Source organism: Rhinoderma darwinii, chromosome 3 (assembly GCF_050947455.1).
Source record: "Rhinoderma darwinii isolate aRhiDar2 chromosome 3, aRhiDar2.hap1, whole genome shotgun sequence".
Lineage (NCBI taxonomy): Eukaryota > Metazoa > Chordata > Amphibia > Anura > Rhinodermatidae > Rhinoderma > Rhinoderma darwinii.
The window spans coordinates 206,990,177-207,016,091 of NC_134689.1; the positions used below are offsets into that span (position 1 = coordinate 206,990,177).

Below are 25,915 nucleotides of genomic sequence, written 5' to 3' on the forward strand. Positions count from 1 at the left end.
ATAAATATAAAAATTGTCATAACTTGGCCAAAAATGCTCGTTTAAAAAAAAACAAAAAACGTTACTCTTATCTGCATTGCAGCGCCGATCTGCTGCAATAGGAGATAGGGGTTGCAAAATCTGGTGACAGAGCCTCTTTAACAGCCCTGCCAAGTGCCTTTAAAACAGCGTTCAAGTGTAACTAGAAAATCAATGCTGTTTTGAAGGCAAAGGGTGGTCACACCAAATATTAATTTGATTTGGATTTCTCTTCTTTTCATTCACTTTGCATTTTGATATAAAAAAAACATAACAAAAAAAAATCTATTAACACTTCTATTTTTGAAAGCATTCTTACTTTACTGCTGTATATTCTCTACCATGCTGTTGCTTTCATAGAGAGAAATGGAAAAATACTGTAAAGTGCAGTGAAGCGGAGAATCCACTACTGGGGTGAGGTATAACACTTACTAGGAAGCTGCTGCTGCAGCGTCTGTCTTTCTGCTTTGCTCCTCCCACTAGAATTCCATGAGCAGTTGTAAGCTGTTCCCTTAGTAACCAGACAGTCCATCTCTTCTTTAGGAGACATAAAAAGTAGTAAATTCAGACTGAGCAAACAGTTAGGAGCGGGCATGATGAGTGGAGAAAGTGTAATATATCTTATTAGAGAAAAACGCCAAAGTTTCTTATATTTGCTTGTGCTATTGATTTATACAAAGTTTGTTGAAAAGTGACCATTTAAAATTAAATAAGCACATTTAAAAAACTAAAAAATAATAGATTCAAGGTAGTGTACCTCTCCCGCTTCAGACGGTGGCTGTAGCATGGAAGGCAGCTCATGCTATGATGAAGGTCACAACGGTCCCATTGTACTCACCTAGAACTCCGGTATGGAATAACCCTTGGTTGCCCCATCTTGAATCTTTTCCGGGGGCGGGCATGTGGGCGAGGGCCGGGGTGAAGCCCCTGGGTCAATTGTCCGTTGAAGACTGGCTTTCTATCCTTTTCTGAAACTTCGAGACCCATTTGAACTTTCGCAGAAATTCTTTTTCCACTATCTCCAGTTGTCATGCTTGGTTTGCCCAATTTGGTTCTATGTCACCTCAGTTGGGGATCTCTAGACTGGAGGATATTCTGGGGGCCCTGGCCTTGCTCAAATATACATGTGATTGCTGTCCTTTTGATAAAGCCTTTACTCGGTGGAAGGGGGATAACCCTGATCTAGAAGAGGAGGAATGGAGGGAGGTAGAACGGTCATTTTATGATTTGGTTACTAGTGCAAGAGATTTTCTGATAGTCTCGGTTTCTGCATCGGATTTACTATACACCAGTCAGACTCCAGAGGATTGGGATATTGTCTTCGGATAGCTGTTTTTAGATGCCAGTCTGATGTAGGTACATATATGCACTGTGTGTGAATATGTCCCAGGAGTGCCCCCTTTTGGTTGGAGGTAGTGGAATTTCTACACACCCACTTTGAATTTCCGAGACGCCTTACCCCTCAGATGTCTCTCTTGGGTTTCATGAATGATGTCGTACAGAATTACTATGACATTTTTTTCTTCCTTTTTGTTCTATTCTGCGCTAGAAAGATTGTGATTAAGGCTTGGAAGGCCACGGAGGGTCCTAGTTTGGCTCACTGGAAGCAAATGGTGAATAAATATGTACCTATGTATCGTAAATTACATTTAAACAGAAATTGTCCAGATAAATTTAATAAGATCTAGTCCAGATGGTTGGAGACATCTGAATCTGCGGTTTAAAAGTAGGGAAACTTCTGATTGGATTGTGAGTGGCTGGGAAGAATGGAGCATGGGAGGAATGTGGTATAAATGTTGTTTTCTTGTAAGGCATTGAAAGGTCACACTTCACTACTCCTATTTCCTTGCAGATGTAGGATATATATGTGCTGTTTCTCTTCTGCAATGTATCTGCTATCGATTGATAATATTCCTGCAGTGCTGTGCCTTCCGATGCCTTTTAATTTGTCTTGCTTCTATTGTTTTTATTTACTGTACTTGTTTTGTACTGTAACAAATTACAAAAGGTTTGGAAAAATAAAGCCTTTTAAAAAAAATAGAAAACAGAGTAGTGATTCACTTGGCTGTAGTGATTTCCAAACAATTCTTTGAAGTAGAGCAATAAAGTCGGTGTAGCCCTAGTCTGAAACTCCTGTTAATATGGCTTTATTGGTTAATTCCCCCGCTGATATGAATGCATCAATCTCTGTTGAAAAACTACCACTAAAGAGTTCCAATAGATGTCTGTTGTTCACATCAGCAAAGAATGCGCAATGCCCAATAGCAGGCAATAAGATTCTAGTAATACTTAATATATAAAAAGTAAAGCTATAAATTTTGTTGCATTACTGGTTGGAAGAGAACTGAAAAAAAAAAAAGAAAATACAACACAACAACATGTTTTGGAATAGTCAGGAAAAAGTGCTGACAATGCATTTTAATGTACAGTTTAAGTGCTGCAGTTATGCATCAACGTTAATCTTTGTAAAATGTATGAAAGGACTAACCTGATAAAACGGACATAATTGTGGTTTATTAACATGAATTAAAATGCCCAACCAGTGCTGCAATGTGACAGTATATTACAAAAAAAATAAATGTTATATACTGTACTACTTCCACAAGGATCATACAATAAAAAAAATATGTACAATGTTTTATCAAATGAGGTGGAAGCTTTAAGCAATATACACGCAAATACAGTATTTACAAAACTTCTAAAGAAGTCAAGATGTTAAAACAGAACTATACATTAAATTACAATTGCGTAAATAAGCAAGGAGCAATGTAACATTGAAACTGGCTCTTTGTTATCTATACACGCAAATAGCACAGGAGGGAAAAATAAAATAAAAACGTGTTAGTGCTCTTACCTGTGTATTTAAATCACATATAAAACTTACTATAGAAAACATTCACTAAATGAACTGACAAATGACTTACATGTTGTGCAGTATTAACCCTACTGCATCATAACAGAACTGGAATGTTTACTTAATCTAAAGACTCAAAATTGTCTTCATAGCACAACTTGCAGACATGTAAAAAAAAAAAAGAAAAGAAGAACATAAAAGCGAACTGGTACTCTGACTTTTACAAATTTTCATATACAGGCTTTAAAAAGTACCTTTACAAGGTACATAGAAAATGTACAGTTTATTTTACACAACATCTTAATGTTTAAGCACAACAAAACCAAATCTAATGCCAGCCTGAGCCATGATAATTGTTTTGGAAAGGTGGCACCTGTGGTCTGTGAATAGGTAACTGGCCAGGCACTGTGGAGGCCTGCTGCGGTCCTTGTACCCCATGGGGTAGACTTACAGACCCAGGATGGGGACAGAACCCTGCAGGTGATGCAATACTGTTTGGTCCTTGTGGTTGAATATGAGGCCCCTGACTAGGAAGTGGATGGTGCTGTCCTGGTGCAGAAGACTGATGTTGTGACACAGACCCCACTGTATTATGAACAGGAACTTGGGTTGAGTACGATGCTACAGACGGATGAGCCCCTGAAGGAAACATTGCAGGTCCTTGGTGAGTTTGTAAATGTAATCCTTGTGCTGATGCCGAGAGATGTCCGGAACCACCAAGAATATTAGCAGATTGGGGAGGAGGTGGTGGTGGGGGTGGAGGAGGAGGGGGAGCAGAATTTAAAACATGCTGGTGTTGCACCTGCAGGCCTTGATGACCAGTTGGAACAAGTTGCACATGAGAATGGTGGGAAGTTGGGCCTGGCGGAGGTGGAGGAGGCGGTGGTAAATGGTGTCCTGATGTCTGTGAATGAATACCACTAGCAACCGGGACTGCATGAACTGGGCCTGAAACATGTGGTTGATGACATCCTGGTGGTGGTGGTGGTGGAGGTGGTGGGGGTGGAGGAATACTTGATGGGTTACTCTGCAGGTGTACAGTAGAGTTCTGTGAAGACAAATAATGTCCAGAATTTACATGATGTCCTTGAACTGCTGGTTGCCCCGTGGTCGTTGCATGGCTCTGATTTGGACAGGATGTAAACACAGGTTGCTGGGGTATATTTCCTTTAATTTGACTATAATTCTGAAAAGAAGTAGATTGTTGCTGGTTTTGATAAAAGTTTGTGGTTGGTGGGGGGGGAGGGGGAGGAGAGCTGTTCACGGTCTGTTGATTAAAGGGACTATAAACAGAACACTGTCCTGTCTGTGCCTGGGAAAACAACTGCCCACCTGCTGGCTGTGGATTAGAAGGCTGCAAGTTTTGAGACACAGGGTAAAAGTTCACATGGTTTTCTCTTTGTGGTGTTGCCACCTGGTGTGAAGGATGGTGGGGTCTGTATGGAGATCCTAACTGTTGTGAATGAGGCTTTGGTGAGAGGTAACCATGCTGCACAGGTGGGTGTGGTGTCGATGACTTTGGAGGCTGTTCCATATGAGGGGAAGAAGGACAATGCAGTTTCAAGGGTGTAGAAGGCAGCTTTTGTGAATGAGGTTGTGCAATATGGGACTTTGAAAGCGGTAACGGTTTCTGATGCGATTCCGATTTAAAGGGGCTTGTATTTTCCGTCACTGGTGTATTTACAGTGGTTTCTTGGGTAGGTTCAGCCTTCAAAGGTGGTTTAGATCCTGAAGAACAAGGCTATAGGCAACAAAAACAAATGGCGCAGAGAGATTAGATTATTTTAGCATGAAACATTTTTTCAAAACGGTTGCATTATTATATTAAAATGTATATTATATAAAGACTATACACAGCACAAAATTTTAAGAAATGCAAGAGATGCATAAATTTGAGGACCATTTGCTCTTTTTGTAGCTATGATTTAGTATATAAAGAGTTCATTACAGCTATCTACATGCAAAGCACAAAACAATTTATCAAACAGTAAAATTTATCTAAAATCCGTTTCACACCGGAGCCGATCGACAATAACAGCATGTCGATCAGCCCTTATTATTCCATTTACATCAAGCAGTGTTCTGGAGTATGGGGACTAACTATTGTTCATACGATCGTTCGTCTCCATACAGTTTGCATCTAGTCAGCAGCACATTCCCTGTTTACATGGTACGCAACAAATGATAATACTTTTGCATAAAAGATGCGATGACACGAGCGTTCACATGTTTGTAGGTTGATAACTGCCACGTCTACAAGGGGAAATGATTGGGAACCTAGCCTGTTGATCGGCCTATGTCAAAGGGCCTAATAAAGGGCCTTAACTATGTAAATTCACAACTCAGAGGTCTATGTTTAGATTAACAACATACAGATTTGAGATCTGTGCCCTCTGACAAAAATGTTGGACAACTTAAAGGATTTTCTCTCCACAATTAACATTTATCACCCCCACAATCTCTAAAATGGGGGTCCAACCCCCGTTCCGCCTCACTGCATGATCACAGTTTGAATAAAGCGGCAGGCACACATGTGCGTTGCCTGTCCATTCAAGGTCTATGGGGCCGGCGAAGACAGCCGAGTGTAGCGCTTCAGGATATGTATATTGTTATACAGTACTACTTGGCATTGGTAACCTTATTCTCCTGTTTTCTGTAAAAACTATGATGCTCTTATCAATTAAGTGGAAAAATTGAAATATCGTTTTTTGTTTTTTTTTATAGAAAAGCATCTTACCAGATCTTGTTTGGAAGGACTCCTGCAATTCTTCTGGCATGCATCTGGAGACTGGGTTTCCTTAACATTTGCAGAATCTCCATTTTCTGTTTCACCATCTGACAAGGGAAATATGAGGCTTACAACGGGCATACAAACCGTACATTGTGACATTTAGGGAAACTTAAATCCCAGGATTTGGCAGCAGCAGCAACATGTCAGTGGCGTGATGTTTATTCAGAATCCTGACACTTCTGAATCTTTTCTGTGAGATTCCAGCAAGGCAAGCGTAATCTCGCGAGATTACGATGTAACCTGTCATTTTAAACGAGATTACGCTTGCCTTGCTGGAATCTCACAGAAAAGATTCAGAAGTGGTCAGGATTCTGAATAAACATCACGTCCAGGCTGGTAGGGATGTATATTCATTATCAGGACACTGTAGTAATGTTAGGGCTTGTGTATGAAGCTGCACATAGTGATATATCTATATCGCTAGTGCAGTGTAAATGAATGGAGAGGAGTGCATGATCTCGATTGGTCAGCGTCATGCACTCCTCTGTACAACGCCCACTTGGTCTAAAGTAAAACACGCCCACTTAGGCAATAAGAAACTCATTAGCATAAAGCGAAAAATCGCTGCTAAAGTGGTTTAAAATAGATAGTTTTTCTAAATAAAAAGCATTACTGTCTCCTACATTATAGTGCCAATCTCCTTATGTAGGAGATAGGGCACTTATAATGTGGTGACAGAGCCTCTTTAAAGCTTAGATTCTGGACTTTAAAAAAAAAAAAAAGAAGAAGATCTGGATCACTGCTCTAGTAGCAATCTAGCCCGAGTCTTTGGTAGCACGGGTTGAAGAGAGAGCTGAAAGTATATGCAGCTCTCCCTTTAACCTGCTCTAGCATGCAGGGAGAGGATGAGAATGTCATCTTTTATTCACGTTATCACCCCCTGTTCGTAATCAGAATGCATACTTTGCACTCTGATGGTCACATCTGGTGGGGTGGGGCTGGGGCTATGGGTGAATGGAGAATATCTCTGATATGATGTAAAAGGAGCCTTGTTTTGCTCATTTTATAATTAGAACCTAAATATGAAAACCTATTTGACCTACCACCATCTTTATCCTTCCTGTGGTCACTCAACAACAAAGCTCTGTGATAGCTCCTTTCTCTAACTTGCTCCACGGAAGTTGAAGAAGTCCTAAAAGATATAAAACCAAACGATCTAGTATGAAATTAAAAAACCACAAAGTTTATACATTTATATTGTACTGTTGAGCACAAATACTAGAGATTATTCACTCACTTGTACATACTAACTTTAGCTCCACAATGGAATATTCCATATATAGTGCGTTAGAGATTTATACAAGTGCATTTACCATTATGTTGCTATTTCACAGTACACTAAGGCTAGGGATACACAGTGATTTTGGCCACAACACAGATCGCAGTGTCGTACTGCCTGCATCATAAGGAATGAAAGTCAATTTTGGCCGCATTGCACTTGGTGACATGACTGTCGCAAGGAGTCCAAACCAGTTGATCAATCTAGATGTGATCGATATTATTGTGATTCTGTATTTTCACATCACTGACTGATTCAGCGGATAGCGAACGATACAGCTTCTGTGTATAGAGGATATTAAATAAAGTTTATTTATTGTAAGAAAAAATGCATGTTTCTATTTTTTTTTTCTACACTTTTTGTTTGGTTCATTTTACTTTTTAAAATCTCGTAGGTGGATTTTTTACTATAATGTACTGGAATATATGTGTATACCAATAGTACACAGGCAGCTGTGTTAGGGCATATCCAATTATGCCCTGGCAGGAAACCTTGTCAGACAGCACTGGGGTGCTTTAATGGATATACATTATAAGGTATCGCATCACTTTCCTGTGAGAAGATCAAACGGTGCCTTCACCCTTAGGCTTACTTTTTAAATGCCGAGATCAGCACTGATCGTAGCATTCAAAGGGATGAAACAGTGAAGATCAGAGATTTCTCTGATCTTCACTGTTAGTGTGTATTGCAGCTGTTGCCCCGCTCTTGAGCATTCTTGTGCTGCTTCATTAATGAGATCACAGTTTAAATAGGTTTCAATTTCTATGTTGGCAACCATTGCTTGAAGACCCATCAAAATATAGATTTTAGATAAGTAGGCAGGAAAAAAATATATATATTTTTACCATTGAACCTCTGGATCACTTTTTTCATTAGCTGTGACATCTAGAACTTGAGAACTTTGGTCTGTCTCATCTGAGGACGTGTTCTGAACTTCAGCTGGCAGTGGTACAGTTAAACTATAATCACTCTCATTGGGTTCCACGCTTTCCAAATTGTTACTACAGTTTTCAGTAGTAGAACAGTGTCCAGATACATTCGCATTTTCAGGGTGTGGGGAAAGTATGATCAGAGGCAATGTTTCAGGCTTTGAGCCACTCTTTCTTGCTTCACGTTGCCTTTTTCGGTACTCTAATAGGGATACCTGAATAAAACAGATAAACAACATTTGGCGCAACATATCTACATCAAAACACAATTGTATTAAAATATCAATAACACAAAAATTATCTGTGGTCAGCGTTGTTTGGTAAATGGTAAAAAAAATATATAAAACCAATACGTAAATACGCTGCAGAATATGTTGTAGATTAAATGAAAACACAGTGAAATGTGCTAAATTCCAGCATGAAGTATGGTATGAACAGGAAAGCGTTTGGTAGGACACTGCAGATTAGCAATAGACCTATATAACCGTTCACTGTTCCCATTCATCTGCCATGCATCTACAGACATGAGAAAATAACAACCAAAAAGAATGAATCACACCATCTTGAAAAAAAATAATTGTAAAAATCAACTGCCAGCAAAAAAAAGTTAAAACGGTTGATGTTCTAAGCTGGTAGATGTTCGAAAAGCGCATCCACATGGGTGCTTATTTTTTTTTCTGAAGATCTACGTCGATGCAAATGCAAAGCTGGAACAGTTTGTGTGGGTAACCACAAAAATAACTGTTTTCCCTATACAAAATGGTATATTTTTCTAATGTGGTTTTCATTAAAGACTATGTAAACCATTGAAAGGCAATTTTTATTTTCTTTAATAAAAATGGTGTATCAGTGTTTTGTGTAACTTTGTAAATACTTTTTAGTAATTCATTTTACTTTTTTAGATACAGCTGCTCTGTATTCTCTATACAGAGCAGCTGTATGAGTCAGTCCCACGGACCGGACTGCTTCAGTGACAGCGGGTCCTGCGTGTCAAACTATCACATCTAAGTTATGAACTTAGCTAAGAAGCAACGGACTGGATTTTAAGGGTGTACTCACACGTGGCGAAGACAAGTTAAGTTATAATGGCTGTACGTTTACATACAATTTAGTTTGTGGTCTGTTGCTAAGGAGCAGATGACAGAATTGTAAATACCTGTACAAAAGAGATCCCTAGATCACCTCTGCAAGCATCATTAATGCCTGTAAAGACATTTTCACGCTTTAAAAGTCAGAGACAGACATTAAATGATAAGCTAGAGGGAGAGCAGAGCCACGGCACGATCCCTGGAAGCTCCAGCCAATAATAAAAAATAAAAAAAAACTTTATTCAAAAAATGCGCGAGTAGACAAGCAGCTGATTAGGTTTTTGGAGCAGGCTGCAAGAGTAACTGTAAGAACCGCACTGCCCCTGCATGGTTTGTTCTGTGCAGCAACCTTTAGTTGATAGACTGACGGCCTCACTATGGCTTCCTGTATCTGGGTACCCCCGATACACCTATTGTAGGTTCCACTTGCTGCTAAGCTTAGAAAGCCGAGGGAGAAAGTAGAGTCAGGAAGAAGCGCTATTAGCATATGGTCAGACACCTGATTAAGTAACTGTCTGCTCCAAGGTGGGCGAGTTGTGGGAAATTCATTTTGTTAAAGACAGGCAGTCTCCCTACGTACTGAATTATTACCAGAAGCACCCAGGAGTTCTTAAAAGTACTCAGTTCAGTTATTTCTGTCCCCCTATTCATAATATTTAGTGATTCTCTAGTGACTGGTATAGTGCCAAGGGACTGGCGCAGGGCAAATGTGGTGCCGATTTTCAAAAAAGACTTGGTCTTGCCCAAGTAATTACAGAATTAGTAAGCTTAACATTCATCGTGGGAAAAATGCTCAGAGACTGTCACCACATTATAAGTGCCCTATCTCCTACATAAGGAGATTGGCGCTGACCAATCCACGTCATGTACTTCTCTCCATTCATTTAGTGAGCGCGTAGGGACACTGCGTTGTTCGCTATGTGCTGTCTTATACGGACATATTAACGTTATTGAAGTGTTTAGATAGTGAGTAGACATTCCTTCCAGCCAGGAAGGGATGTCTATTCACAATGTCTTAGCACGGGATGTCTTAGCAATCTGGACCCACGTTAGGCATGAATTGATGCCTCCTACACATTGTACACTTTGACTATCAGAAAGTTTAAATCTGCAGGCCCCTGAAGAATTACGGCAGATACTATTAAAAGGAATGAAACGAGTAGGGCTTACGACTTGGTGACTGGAACGAGATAATAGCTCTTAATAGGGCTATCAGTTGGTAGCTGCACTATCAATTGTGCTCTAGAAAATACTGATCAGACTGACACGAACTTAGCCCAGCTATCCAGGACTGTTGAACTAATACAGCTCTTTAGCTTTCAAGTTCAAATGTAGCAAATGGGGAGAACACTTCCTAATTGCACTGACAACGTAAAAACAAACATACTAACGGGGCGATTTATCCCCGCTAGCATAAGTGCCTATACAGTTTCAACTCTAGTCTGAATAAAATAACAAAATAATAAAAAATGAATAAAAAAAAACAATAAAAAAATATATATAAAAAATATATAAACAAAAACAATACTGTACCAAGATACAACAATTACATTTAGACTAGAGAAACAACTGGCATATTCTGAGCATATATCTCGTTGATCTACCAAGCTATTGAGTTGATCGTGTCAATGTAAGTGCATAAGAACTAGTAGCAAATATTATCATACCTGCATCGTCTATCATTATATGGAGATATAACTCATGAACCAAACACAGTAACTTCGCTATCTGGAATTACTCTATATCCCTATAGTTTTAAATCAGTGAGAAATTAAGTGTTTAGACAGTGACTAGACATTCCTTCCAGCCAGGACGCGATGCCTATTCACAATCCCGACACTTCGGTAACGTTTCTGTGGTACTTACAGCAGAACAAAGCGTAATCTCCCTGTAAACTGACATTTCCAGAGTGATCTCGCGAGATTACGCTGTAAGTACCACAGAAACGTTAACGAAGTGTCGGAATTGTGAATAGACATCCCGTCCTGGCTGGAAGGAATGTCTACTCACTGTCTAAAACACTTCAGTAACGTTAATATGTCAGTATAAGACAGCACATAGCGAACAACGCAGTGTCACTACGCGCTGACTACATGAATGGAGAGAAGTGCATGACGCGGAATGGTCAGCGTCATGCACTCCTCTAGACCAAGTGGGCGTTGTACAAAGTAAAAACACGCCCAGTTGGGCATTAAGAAAGTAATTCGAATAAAGCTAAAATCGCTCCTAACGTGGTAAAAATAGATCGTTTTTCTAAATAAAAAGCACTGCTGTCACCTACATTCTAGCGCCCATCTCCTTAAGTAGGAGATAGGGCACTTATAATGTGGTGACAGAGCCGCTTTAAGGGGCTCTTATAGGGAACACGTCACCAGCATTTCACCTATTAAACCAGCAATACTTGGTGGAAGTGGGTGAAAAATATTTTTTATGTAACATATAATTATCTTCTAAGTAGGCTCTGTACCTTTAGTATTCAGTTTTTTAGTGTTCCCATGTATGCTTTAGGGCATAAAAAAAGCCATCATATCTTTGTTGGAAAAAGAGTTACAGCTTCATTCCTCAAGCCTTTACGAGTCAACCCCGCCTCTTTACTTTTGATTGACAGCTCCTCGCCTTTACCCAGCACACACTAAATCCCGGACAGATGTTCTGTATTGCGTCGGACCATACATGACGGGCACATGTGCGCTCTCAAACAAGATTTCAGCATTCAGAGTGGGTAAGTATTCGGTGGTGGGCAGGCATAAGAGGAACGAACGAACGAACGAACGAACGAACGAACGAACGAACGGGATTATTACCATAAAATGCGGAAAATTTTTGCAAACGGTTATTTACGGTCGGAGAAGTATAGGAGAGGGGGTAACGGCAATAAACCTCTGACAGCAGGGGTTAGTAGAGTTCAATAGGTGAAATGCTGGTGACCGATCCCCTTTAAGGGACTATATATAGGAGTATCTGACAGAAGATGGTATTGGAAGTGACAGCCAACACAGATTTATTAAGGACAGAAGGTGTCAAACAATCCGGACTTGACTTTTATAAAGAGGTGTGTGGAAACCTGGAGCGAGGGGTCGCTGTGGACTTCGTGTTTTTGGACATTGTAAAGGGTAAATTAAGGACTATAGGTTTAGCACATATAGTTTGTAATTGGATTGAGAATTGGCTCAAGGACGGTATCCAGAGAGTTGTGGTCAATGATTCCTACTCTGAATGGTCTCCGATTAGAAGTGGTGTACCCCAGGGTTCAGTGCTGGGACCACTATTTTTCAACTTCATTAATGATATAGGGGGATGGGATTAATAGCACGATTTCTATTATTGCAGAGGACACCAAGCTATGTAGTATTGTTCAGTCTATGGAAGATGTTCATAAATTACAAGCCAGCTAGGGCATCCACTTAGTAAATGAGGTTTAATGTGGATGAATGTAAAAGTTATGCATGCATCATATGTCCTATGGCGAGGTAAACTGGGAGAGTCACTTGTTGAGGAGGATCTGGATGTACTTGTAGATCATAGAAGCAGCTGATAGACTAAATAACATCATGCAATGTCAAAGGCCAGCAAGATATTGTCGTATATTAAAAGAGGCATGCGGCCTCATCTAGAAAATGCAGTTCAGTTCTGGGCTCCAGTTCATAGAAAGGGAGCCCTGGAGTTGGAAAAAATTCAAAGACGAGAAACTAGACACTCAGGGGCTTGTGGTTAGGATCCTGGGCTACGGTGCCCCAATATGTGTTAACAGTACGAAATGGCAGGATTACGGTTAATGTCCGGGGAATGGGGTCTCCTGAAAAGAGGCATATGATATTCGCTGCTGTGCGGAGACAGCGTCCTCATTTAACGTGTCTGCAGGAAACACACATGACACCTGATACTGTGAGGAGTTTGAGTAAGCCCCGCGTGCAGTGGGTGGGACATGCCTCACACACCTCGTACACTAGAGGGGTGGCCATCTTAGTGCATGTGGAGCGCCGTTGGAAATTGTTACAATCCAGCATGGACCCAGAGGGGCGGTACATTTTTCTACATGCGGTTCTTGATGAATGTCCATATGTGATCTTGGGGGTTTACAATCCTCCACTAGCTTCACTGGCAATAATCCAGGAAGCCGTCCGATTTGTGTCAGCATACCCGGGGGCACGGGTGATTATGATGGGGGATCTCAACTTGGTTATGGACCCTGGTATAGATAGATTTAAGGGGAATGGGAATAGAGGTCCTGGAAGCCCCTCACAGTTAAGTCTCCTTGTAAAGGAAATGGGATGGATTGATCTGTGGAGAGCGACACACAGAGGGATCAGAGAGTACACATGCCACACCCCACAGTACAATGCGCTGTCCAGAATTGATTATATATTTGGATCACCTGCGGTTTTCCAGGAGGTAGATTCTGTGGAACATTTACCGAGGGGGATCTCGGATCACAGCCCGATCTTACTAACATTGAAAAGGCCACAGGCAGGCAGAAGTGGTATGGGTAAAATTCACCCGTTTTGGCTTCAGCTCATTCAACAAAACGATCGTATACCGGATCAGCTATCAATATTTATAGAAGCACATGCTCAGATGGAAAATCGGTCACTGGTGTGGGATACCTTTAAGGCCTATTTGAGGGGATGTCTCCGATCCTCCATATCCTATGTAAAACCTGCTTCCGCCATGCAGGAGGAGGACTTAGCATATCAATGTTCACAGGCGGAAGGGGCATTTGTTCAGGATCCCACACCAGCTAACCGGAATGCCTGGCTGGATTTAGGTAGACAGTACCTACAGGTCTTGAGGGATAAGACTTCGCGTAGTCTATTCTTTAGTAAACAATCTCATTTTGAATTGGGCAATCAATCGGGTAAAATTCTTGCTCATATGGTGCGAAACAGTTCTAGATCCCCCCCGGTGATGGGTATAATGGGGCCTGGCGATAGAACCTACACCTCCTCGAGGGATGTTCTCGAACAATTCACACAGTTTTATGATCAGCTGTATGCTTCAAAAGTTGATTATAGGATGGATGAGATGGAGAAGTATTTGGATGGAATATCGTTTCCTACATTGACAGCCGAGCGGGTGGCAATGCTGGATGCCCCATTCACGGTAGACGAGATTTTGGAGGGGATGGCGTCTATGGCTAAGGGGAAAGCCTCAGGGCCGGATGGTATCCCCCTTGAGGTATATCTACAGTATGGGGAGCTGCAGGCCCCTCAATTGCTGACCCTGTTTGAGCATAGTTATCGGAGCTCTGCTCTTCCGGAATCCATGTGTGACGCCACCATAATTGTACTGCTGAAAGCAGGCAAAAATACAGATGAATGTGGGTCATATAGACCGATCTCGCTGCTGACAGTGGATTACAAGATTTTGACTAAAATGCTAGCTAATAGGCTATGTAATGTGATAAAGGAGCTCATCCACTCAGACCAGTGTGGCTTTATACCCGGCAAGTCCACCTCAGAGAATATTAGACGGGTACAGGTGGTGACACAGATTGGATGGGAGGAGCAGCAGGACTGGGCGGTGGCATCTCTGGATGCGGCAAAGGCATTTGACTCGGTAGAATGGCCTTATCTGCTGGCAGTGCTGCGAAGATTTGGGTTTGGATTAATTGGGTCTCCTTGTTATATAAATCTCCACGAGCGCAGGTGCTGGTGAATGGGGTCCTGTCCCCTTCCTTTGGCCTCCATAGGGGCACGAGGCAGGGGTGCCCACTTTCGCCACTTCTTTTCGCATTGGCCATTGAACCATTGGCTCTTAACATCAGGAGGGATCCCGCATATATGGGAATTAGAATAGGGGACAGAGAGGACCGGATAGGGTTATATGCGGATGACATGGCGTTGTTTATGGCGAATCCCAATGCCACCTTTCCTAGGGCCATATCCCTCATTAACGTTTTTGTAAGGTATTCCGGGTTACTAATTAATTGGTCCAAATCGTACCTGATGCCTTTGAGGCAGGATGACTGTGGATGGGGCACCCAGTTCTGTGGACTGCCAGTAAGACCAGAGTTCAAATACCTGGGGATTAACATTGCTAGGGATAGTTCTAGATCGTACGGGTTAAATGTAGCGCCCTTGGTCACGTACCTAAGGGATAAAATACAGGTGTGGAAGGTCTGCCTTTGTCAGTGGCAGGACGCGTTAATCTGTTAAAAATGATAGTATTGCCAAAGTTTTTGTATGTGTTGGAGCACATGGAGGTGTTGGTGCCTAAAAGCTTCTTTAAAATAATAAATTCGCTGTTCGCGCCGTTTGTGTGTGGGGGGGGGGGCAGGGAGATCTAAACTCAAGATGTCAATTCTACAAAGACCTAAAGATGAGGCCGGAGCTGCGTTACCGGATGTTTTTCTATATTACTTGGCGGGTCAGTTCAGGTACTTGACTTGTTGGGTCCCCCCCCCCCCCTAACTACTAATGCTGAGTGTCATTTAGCCAGGGTGTTGGGCTTGAAAACCCTGTGGCCGATATTGGAACCGCATGATTTTAGACACCGCTCCCTGCTACCCTTGCATAAGTTGGCCAGACGAGTCTGGCAGCAGGCTAAAGATCTACTGGGGTTTGAGGGGGTGGTGGCGGAAAGTCCGCTGTGGGAGAATCCGAGTTTTTCCCATTTGCACGGGATGGTGGGGAAACGTTACTGGTCCTCTAGAGGGGTAGCTGCTCTATCACAATTGATAACGGAAGAAGGGTCGGTCATGACGGTGACTGAGATTCAGGCAGCATTCAATATACCACCGGGGGATGAATTATATTGCATACAGCTCCATCATGCTCTATTAGCACAATTTCCACTGAACTCCGTGACGTTCTCTAGCTGTGACTTGGTGGTGAGGTTGAACACGCCGTTTACACGTGGAGTCGTTTCTCAAATTTATTCTTTTCTACTGGAGGCTAAAATGCGAATGGAGCCCCTTGTGGCTGAAGATAGGTGGTGTGCACTAATTCCACAACTCACAGCGGAGGAATGGAGGGAGGCTCAGGGTTCCCATTTGCTGGTTTCACCAGCGGCAAACAATAAATTAGTGCAACTGTTCATCATCCACCAATGTTATTTAACGCCCGTAAGATTACATCGTATGGGAAGAATGGAGTCCCCACAATGTCATAGGTGTGGAGAGATACGGGCTGATTTTATTCACCTACTGTGGGGTTGTCACTGGATTCTTAGCTTTTGGGAGGAGGTGGTTGCATTATTGACAGCAGTGCTGGGGAGGACGATACCTTGTAGGCCGGAGGTGTGTTTGCTGGGACTGCTCAATGAGGAACAATGGTTAATATATGAGAGGACCTTCCTCAGAGAAACACTATTCATGGCAAGGAAGGCGGTGGCCATGAGATGGATGGCGGATAGGGCCCCGACAGTAGCGCAATGGCGTAAATTAGTCAATGACATACTTCCATTTGAGAAAATAGTGTATAAACACCGGGGGAAACCGGCTAAATTTGATTTGATCTGGAATGGTTGGTGCTCATCGAATCTCACTCACTGTACAGTCCAAGGGCTATCAGATGCTCTGATTCAAGCTGGGGGCGGGAGCGGGTAAAGAAGTCGGGAGGAGGACACTTCCAGGTGCTTTGGTTTATGTTGTACAAAATGATGGGTGCGTTATTGCAGAATATTGAACTGGGGGCGTATTTCTACTTTCGTGATGTACCGGATTAAAAGTTGTGTTAGAATGATTTGATCAATCTGTACTATATATATGTGATCTGCGAACCACGGTATAACACCATGGGTACCTGTGAGTACTCCTTTTGTATGTATTGATTCTTCTGACATATGTACTATTGAGTGTATAATGTTATCCTGATGTATGTGATGGTTTGACTGACAGTTACTTTTAATAAAACGAGTTTAAAAAAAAAAAAAAAAGAAGAGAAACTAAACTAATAAGGGGCATGGAGAAGTTATGAGGAAAGTTTAAAAGGAATTAAACCTATTTAGCCTTGGAAAAAATAAAACTAAGGGAGGGCAGGAGACATGATTAACTTATATAAATATATGAATAGCCCATACAAAAAAAAATAGTGAATACCTGTTCCATGTAAAATCCCTCAGAAGACAAGGGGGCACTCCCTCCATCTGGAGAAAAAAAGGTTAAACCTCCAGAGTCGAGAAGCCTTCTTTACTGTGAGAACTGTGAATCTATGGAATAGTCACCGCAGGAGCTGGTCACAGCAGGGACAGTAGATAGCTTTAAAAAAGGCTTCGAAAATTTCCTAGAACTAAAAAACATCAGCTCCTATTTCAACGTGTAGAATTCTTGTTTGAATGCTCGTCCAGTCTGATCGCCACTTGGGATCAGGAGTGAAATTTCTCCTTACTAGGGCAGATTGGTTATGTTTTATGGGTATTTTTTAATTATTTTTTTTTAAATAGACAGTTCTAGTTTGCCGGTGTCCCGTCTCTCGAAGGGCCCGTTCACATCAGCGTTGGCTTTCCGTTCCGGGGTTCCGTCTGAGGTTTCCGTCGAGTGAACCCCGCAACGGAAAGTCAAACTGAAACCACAGCTTCCGTTTCTGTCACTATTGGTATCAATGGTGACGGAAACATTGCTAATGGTTTCCGTTCGTCACCATTCCGGCAGGTTTCCGTTTTTTTCTGACGGAATCAATAGCGCAGTCGACTCCGCTATTAATTCCATCATTAAAACGGAAACCTGCCGGAATGGTGACGAACAGATCCCATTAGTAATGTTTTCGTCACCATTGATACCAATAGTGACGGAAACGGAAGCTGTGGTTTCAGTTTGACTTTCCGTTGCGGGCTTCACCTGACAGAAACCTCAGACGGAACCCCGGAACGGAAAGCCAACGCTGATGTGAACAGGCCCTTAGGGTGCGTTCACATATATCAGTTGCATCAGCATCAGTTTTTTTTAATCAAGCGATTACAACTGATGAAAAAACAGATGCAAAAATGTATCAGTTGAAATCAGGCTTTCACAATTTTTACTACAAAACCATCAGTTGTCGTTAGTGGTCATCAGTTTTTACCATCCGTATTTAACATCTGTTTTTACCACAATGGTCAACCAAAGAGGTAGTCTAGAGTCTGAAAACTTGCCAATTTTTAACAGAGTGGTGCATAGCTTCTGATAGATTGAATAAATGATAGATTAGACACTTGTTGTGTACAAGGTCAGGGCTCTCCTTGTCTGCTCCGGCCTCAGCACTACATTGTTCGACAATTTTTTAAAAACAGATGAATTTCATGTGTAGATAATAAAAAATAGTGTAGTACCGGGTTAGCAGAAACAATATGCAATGTTAAATACTTTTGTGTCAAAAAAGACAAAAGTATAGTAGGTATGATACCTTTATTGGCTAACCATAAAAGTTCTATATGCGGCTTTCAGAGCACAGAGGCTCCTTCTACAGGCAGTTTACAAATGAATGACTTCGAAAAAAGCACAACATTTGACACAAAAGTATTTAACATTGCATGTGTAGATAATGAAACAGTGCCCTCTGTATATAGTGCCACACACCCCCTGTAGATAATGCCACACCCCTGTAGAGAATGCCGCAGTGCGCTCTGTAGATAGTGCCGGAGTGCGCTCTGTAGATAGTGCCACACACCCCACTGTATATAGTGCCATAAACCTCCTGTAGCTAATACCCCAGTGTCCTCTGTATATCGTGCCACAGTGCCCTCTTTAGATAGTGCCACACCCACCATATCTAGTGCCACACGCGCCCCTGTAGATGATGCCGCAGTACCCTTTGTATATAATGCTACAGTACCCACCGTAGATAATGTCAAACAGCCCATTTGTAGATGGCGCCACACAGCACCCCCTGTAGATGGCGCTACCCCCACTGTATATAGTGTTACCCCCCCCTCCCATGTGGAGAGCGCCACTGAAGCTCCCTCTAGCAGCGAAATCCCCGGGTGGAGCATGGCAGACGATTCTCTTTGGGAGGAGCCCGACTCCACTGTCCATATATGCAAAGGTAAAGAGTATGGGCAGCACAGCAGAACAAAATAAGCATCCAGTGCCCAAATGGGTGCCAGACTCCATGGAAATGACTCATAGATCCCATAATGTTCAAACGAAAAGTAAAAACAGAGAGGCGGCACTCCAAGCAGATGTCATAAAAAAAGATAGATTTATTCTCCCATCAGTGCAACGTTTTACATGCTCAATGCAGCCTTTGTCAAGCATCTTGACAAAGGCTGCATTGAGCAGCTGAAACGTTGCACTGATGGGAGAATAAATCTACCTTTTTTCTGACATCTACTTGGAGTGCCTATATATATATATATATATATATATATATATATATATATATATATACACACACACACACACACACACACACACACATATATATATAATAATATATAGATCTCCAGCACAGCCTAAACTCCTTGCAATACAAAAGTCTGAGGTAGGGGCCAGTGTTTGTAAATGAAATTATAAAACAGTTGAAGTCAAAAGTTTACATACATCTTAGCCACACTCATTGAGACACTGTTTTCCACAATTTCTGTCATTTAATCCTAGTACACATTCCCTTTCTGAGGTCAGTTAGGACCACTGTTATATTTCAAGAATGTGAATCGTCAGAATACTAGAGACTATATATATTAGCTTTTAATTTGATTCAGTGGCTCAGAAGTTTACATACACGTGTAACTTAGAACACACATTTTGAGTCGCCTTCCAAAAGCTTCTCACAATTTCGCTGGAATTTTGTCACATTCCTTTGACAAAACTGGTTTAAAAGAGTCTGGTCTGTAGGCCTCCATGCTCACACATGCTTTTTTAGTTCAGCTCATAGATTTTCTATGGAATTGATGTCAGGGCTTTGTGATGGCCTCTACATTACCTTCACTTGGTCCTCATGCCATTTTGCCACAACATTGGAAGAATGCTTGAAGTCTATGTCCATTTGGAAGATCCATTTTGCTCCAAGCTTCCTGGCTGATGTCATAAGGTGTTGCTTCGATACCTCCACATAATTTTCCTTACTCATAATGCCATCTATTTTGTCTAGTGCACCAGTTCTTAGTCTTTTTGTGAAGTGCACAAACGTCACAGCAAAGCACCCACATACCGTGTGCTTCACGGTTGGGATGGTGTTCTTGGGCAGGCTAGCATACCACTTTTTCCTCCATACATAACTAGCTTTTATACCCGGCGTTGCTCGGGAGGTTGACTTATGGTATAGATAGAGTAAAAGCTCACTATTTAAATACCTCTCAGTATGAATTGAATTGCTGCCTCTCGATATGAATTTAATTGCTAGAGTGTAAATAATGTTATTGGAAGCATAAAAGAAATGAAGCAATATATTCATTACAGATTTATATAGTGTTGATTTAGGACTGCATGGTTCTATTCCAACGCTTTCTTGTAAACAATGTTTTTTGTCTTTTGATCCGGTGCCAAGATGTAGATTCTTTCCAGTGCCGACTTTGGAGCAAGCAATATATAATAGCAAATGGGAAAAACAGGGACTTTGAAGGTGTATTCCTGCCACTTTCAGGGATTGACCTTGAGCCTTGTTAATTGTCATTGCGAAGGTTAGGAGTACTGGGAATTGTTGCCGCTTGAACTCGAATGGAACATCATTTGGAGCGAGGGGAATGCGAGGAATAAAAACAACTTCCCCCTTGGCACATCCTGTTAGTATGGTGGCCTCGATGAAGTGATCCATTTAAAACCAATGAAAAAAATAAATAAATCGGGCTTCAAACAAACAAACTTTCGAAAATATATATAAGATGGTCATTAAAGCCAAACAGTTCCATTTTTCTTTCATCAGACCAGAGGACGTCTCTATAAAGTAAGATCTTTGTCCCCATGTGTAGTTGCAAACTGTAACCTGGCATTTTTACGGCAGTTTTAGAGCAGCAGCTTCTTTCTTGCGGAGCAGCCGTTCATGTCGATATAGTACACATTCCTGTGTATATAGGAGTGTTTCATACCGGTTTCTTCCAGCATCTTCACAAGGTTGTTTGTTGCTGTCCTTGGATAGATTTGTATTTTTCCAACCAAACTCCATTCATCTCTAGGAGACAGAACGCAACTACTTTCATAACGGTATGACGGCTGCGTGGTCCAATGGTGTTCAAACTTGCACATTATCGTTTCAACAGATTAACGTGGAACCTTCCGGCATTTGAAATTGCTCCCAAGGATGTACCAGACTGGTGGAGGTCCCCAATTCTTGTTCTGATGTCTTGGCTAAATTTCCTTTTTTTTTCAATTTTCCCAAAATATTAAGCAAAGTGGCAAGTAGGTCTTGAAGGTGGCCCTTAAAATACAGCCACAGGTACACCTCCAATTAACTCAAATGATGTCAAGTACTTTGGAATGTCAACTTGGGTTATGTAAACTTCTGAGCCACTGGGAATGTCATGAAAGAAATAAAAGCTGAAATAAATCATTGTCTCTAATATTATTCTGACATTTCACATTCTAGAAACAGTCGTTATCCTAACTGACCTAAGAGGGGGCATGTATACTAGGATTATATGTCTGGAATTGTGGTAACAGAGTTTTAATTAATGTGGCTAAGGTGTATGTACACGTATGACTTCACAATATGTATACATGCAGTGGGTGTGTATTTCTCTACTTGCCAGAGTGCCCCCATAAACAATGTACGTGGAGTCTCTCCATAAGCCATGCAAGTAAATGGCCTCCCATAAACAGGACAATGCCTCCCATAAACAATGCCTGCACAGCGCCACTTAAAAAGATCAGCGGAGTACTACCATAACAACGCCAATAGCATATTAGAAGGTATTACATGAGCATTTAATTCAACTACTATTGGCAAAATGGACTATTAATACAGCCCTGATGACACTACATGTATTATATATGTGCACAAACTTAAAACCTGTATACACACAGGTAAAGTGCATATGTATACATATACACACACAGGTACAGGATATACCTATATTTTGTATACATACATATATATATATATATATATATATATATATATATATTCATTGCTATAGACAACGGTCACTTATGCCTTGCACTATTTTTTTAAAATCTCCCTCAATGTCTAATTTTCTCTATTAATGCATGGGGGCATTGTTAAAGCAATGTTTCCATTCAGAAATAGGAAGCATTTAACATCACATATACCTATGTACTATGAATCTGAATTACCACAATAAATATACTCCCTCTTTGGCTAAAAATACTCCTTAAAAAGTCTAAGAGAAACATTTTTACTTTGCTGAAAAATATTTAGTGTGACCTCTGCCTGTACAGTAAACCTTAACAAATGTATTATTATTATTTTTTTTTAAGTGATCGCAGAAAATCCTGAGACACTAAATGACATTTTAACATCTTACTTTCTTTTTTTGAAGAGTAAAATATTTAGGATCAAGCAAATGTAGGATCACTGCAGAATATCTACAAACCTTTTTCTTTTGTGGAGGATTTAATGGTGTTCCATTTGCATCCAAAACACCATCACTGCTAAGTGCTCTACCAAATGCAGTAACAAGTCCTTCTTCTGAAGAACAAAAAATTGATCCATCTATGTACATACTTCGAGAATCCTCTTGAATCAGGCACTTTGAGTCATTCATTCGGAAACCACCACCGACTTCTAACTGGTGGGAAGGGGTCAAGTCTCTCAAGTTAGAATTTACTGCAGAGAAATTCACTCCTGTCCGTTCTGGGCTATTGATCCAAGATGAATATACAGCACCCCGTCCACAGTGAGCATTTTCCTGCTGGCTGTTTAAATCAGTCCTATCCCGGGACAAGGGCTCCATATTGTTTTGTGATGCAGTATGTTCATTTATTTCAACTCCCAAATGAAGGTCTACAGTGGCCTCACTTTCGGATGTGCATTGTCTGTTTGCCTCTGTTCTGATTCGTGGGCTAGAATAACCAATAGTCTTTATTTCCTGCACACCAATTTCAGTAAGATTACAATTTCTGAATGAATTCAAAGCCAAAGCTGTTGATGTTCGATCACTACCCTGTTAACATAAAAGGAAACTATAAGCTATATACACCATTTAAAAAAAATAATAATAATATAGGAGTACATTTTAGATAGATTTTTATTTATATAGATGGGACATTACCTTTACACAGTCATAAAACATATCTACCGCATAGTCAAGTATAAACAAGTAATACAAGTAATTTGTTTGCATTTGAAACGTCAATATTTTTGGTGTCTACCTACTATCACTTAACCCCTTTAGAAAAGAGCCTAGATTGGCCTTCAGGACCGCAGGAATTTATTCAATTTTGCGTCGTTGCATTACGGGAGCCATAACTTTGTTTTACTGTTAGCGTAGTTATAGGAGAGATATTTGCGGGTTAAGTTGGATTTTTAATTGTCCCATTTTTGGGTATATGGAATTAATAAAAGTTGATCAATAAGTTCTTTCTGGGGGAATGGAAGAAAACTGCAATTCCTTTGTTTTGTTTTTTTGCGTTATAAATTTTGAACTGTTCACCTTGCGGGATAAATAACAAGCTACCTTTATTGTATGGGTCGGTACGATTACTGTGGTAAAAAAAATTTGGTATGTTTTACTACTTTTGCATTTTACGATCCATAACTTTTTTTTTTAGTTTTCTGTTCATCTAGTCGTATGCCAATCAGCTGTTTTGAAGGGAAAGCAGCGCTTGTACGAGGATTGGCCATCAATTTCTCATGACTGGACAACCCTTTTAACTTAAAAAATACATTTAATGAAGTGTTTTTTATTTTTTAAATTCCACTAAAGGACTTCTCAGATTGCATCTATAATGTTTTGGTATACTTAGTTTACCAAAGCATTATTGCTTGTCAGATTTCTTGTCAGTTTGGTACTATTTGTCAAAGCAACCATTGGCACCCCTGCAATCGTATCGTGGGGCACCAATGGGTGACAGCTCCCTCTATCTAACCGAGATGCTGCGGATGCTATTGACTGCAGCATCTAAGGGGTTACACAGCAGGATGTCAGCTGTACATTACAGCTGGCAACCGCTATGGATGGCGCAGTCGTAATTCCTGTGCCCGTGCCATCCAATGGACGCAGCTATATGTCCATATGCAGGAAGGCACCACTTAAATGCACATACAGTTCCATCCGAATGCAGAAAGATGTTAAAGTGCAGCTCTCAAGGAACATTTTTGGGTATCTTTCAGATGCTCTAGTACAAGCTAATAGGTGCAAAGAGCTTTTTGAATTATCGGGAGGGTTTCCAGCAATTTTTTCAGAGAACAGTTGATAGTCGGTGGCTCTGAATACAGCGCATGAAAAACCCCTTTCAGCCAGAAACTACAAAATGTACAGCCCTGCAAACTCTACTTCTGGGAGCTTTTACCACCACTAGCTTAAAGGGGTATTCCCATCTCAAACTTTTATGGCATGTCCATAAGATATGCCAAAAATAGCAATTTGCCGATTTACAGCAACCTCTTCCTCATTGAATTTAGTGCTGGTCTCTTTTTGAACTCCTGTTGAGTTCAGTGAAGAGGGCCGAACGCTGGCATGGCCACATCGCCATTAAATTCAGTAGGGAAATGGCCGCTGTAAATTGGCAGGCAGATCACCCGATAGGCAAAAGTTCCAGAGGCAGGGACCCGCATCTATATTTATGACATATCTACAGGATACGCCATAAAATGTTTGAGATAGAAATACCCCGTTAAATCCTTAAAGGGCATCTTACAGATGTGCCCTCGCAAATATAGATTAAAAAAACAAAAAACTATCTAGTTTAACAACAATGCTATGTAAATGTTTCAACAGAGGAAAAAACTGATCCTTGGTCATCTGAAATGTTGATAAGAAAATGCCTAATGGGATTAATGTAATGCACAGACGAAATAGGTCCTTCAGAGGGTAGAGGCACTCTGTCCTCTGAAGGACCTGTTTCATCTGTCTGCTATGACCTGTTAGGATTTCCCTATGTAAGTCAGAGCAGGGAGCCTGAGTGGAGGACAACCTTCTTAAGTAACTACATCTGTGACTGGTCCATTAATGGAATACAGACAGCAGCTATTGGAGCTTGCAGTCTAATGACTGCAGGATAACAGTGGGAATAGGAAATCCTAAGCAGCCCTGAATGGTTAAAGGGTACTTAACCCTTCAGGTCATTTTTTACATTCAGCTGTCATACGTACAAAAATGAGTAATAACACAATTTCAGGCCATTACATGACCTTTTTCAGCAGTTTTTCCTCTGCAGGCTCTCTGTCGAATTCTCCGTTTTCACTAAACTAGTGGGTGGAGCCTAACTGCAATCATGTCAGCCATCATTGCACACATATGTAAGACAACATCCTGCTCTCTTTTCTCTATCACATATATAGAAGCAGTAGGAGCATTGAGGACATTATATAGCAGCACTGTGCAGTGCAGCTGAAAATCCAGCACTGTGGGGAGATAACACTTACCAGGAAACTGCTGCACGTCTGCGTGTCTCTGCCTCTCTCACTCTGCTCCCTCCTCCCCCCTCCATAGACTTCTATGGGCAGCTGTAACCTGATCCCTCAGTAAGCTGATGGTCCGTCCCCTCTTGAGGAGACGGCAAAAAGCAGTAAATTCAGAGTGAGTGTACAGTTAGGAGGGGGGAAGGAAAGCAGCCTGATAAGTGGAGAAAGAGGTATTTTTCTCTAATACGATATTTTACAAAGTTTATTTTATTTGCTTGTACTATTATTTATGCAGTTTGTTGAAAACTAAGTGACCATTTAATATTGGATCACATTTAAGTATGTGTTATAAAAGTTCCACAGCATTATTGCAAATAGTAAGTGAATCAATCATACGCATATATTATTTACAGAGATGTCAGACAGCACAAACTGTGGGCTTACAAATTCTGTAACATGTAAGAAGTTGTTCTGTCTACCAACATGTATTTTGCCCAAAAAGGCTGCAGCCAGATGTTACGTTAAAGTCTGTATGTAGTTTCTCAAATTTTACTAAAGTACTTTGGTTTGTGGCATTTTG

At 41.0% G+C, this 25,915-nt stretch overlaps 1 protein-coding gene across 7 annotated transcripts in view; it reads right to left on the minus strand.

Moving 5' to 3' along the window:
* Positions 1 to 2,399: 2,399 nt before the first annotated feature.
* KMT2E (lysine methyltransferase 2E (inactive)) overlaps positions 2,400 to 25,915 on the minus strand; it is a 137,136-nt gene continuing 113,620 nt past the window's right edge. For all 7 annotated transcript variants that reach the window (XM_075857300.1, XM_075857303.1, XM_075857302.1 and 4 more), the window contains 5 exons: positions 22,364 to 22,933; positions 7,788 to 8,086; positions 6,707 to 6,795; positions 5,610 to 5,707; positions 2,400 to 4,613 (listed from right to left, as the gene is read on the minus strand). In XM_075857300.1, coding sequence (XP_075713415.1) covers positions 3,201 to 4,613; positions 5,610 to 5,707; positions 6,707 to 6,795; positions 7,788 to 8,086; positions 22,364 to 22,933 — 2,469 coding nt within the window. In that variant the 3' untranslated portion in view covers positions 2,400 to 3,200. The remainder of the gene's footprint in view (positions 4,614 to 5,609; positions 5,708 to 6,706; positions 6,796 to 7,787; positions 8,087 to 22,363; positions 22,934 to 25,915) is intronic.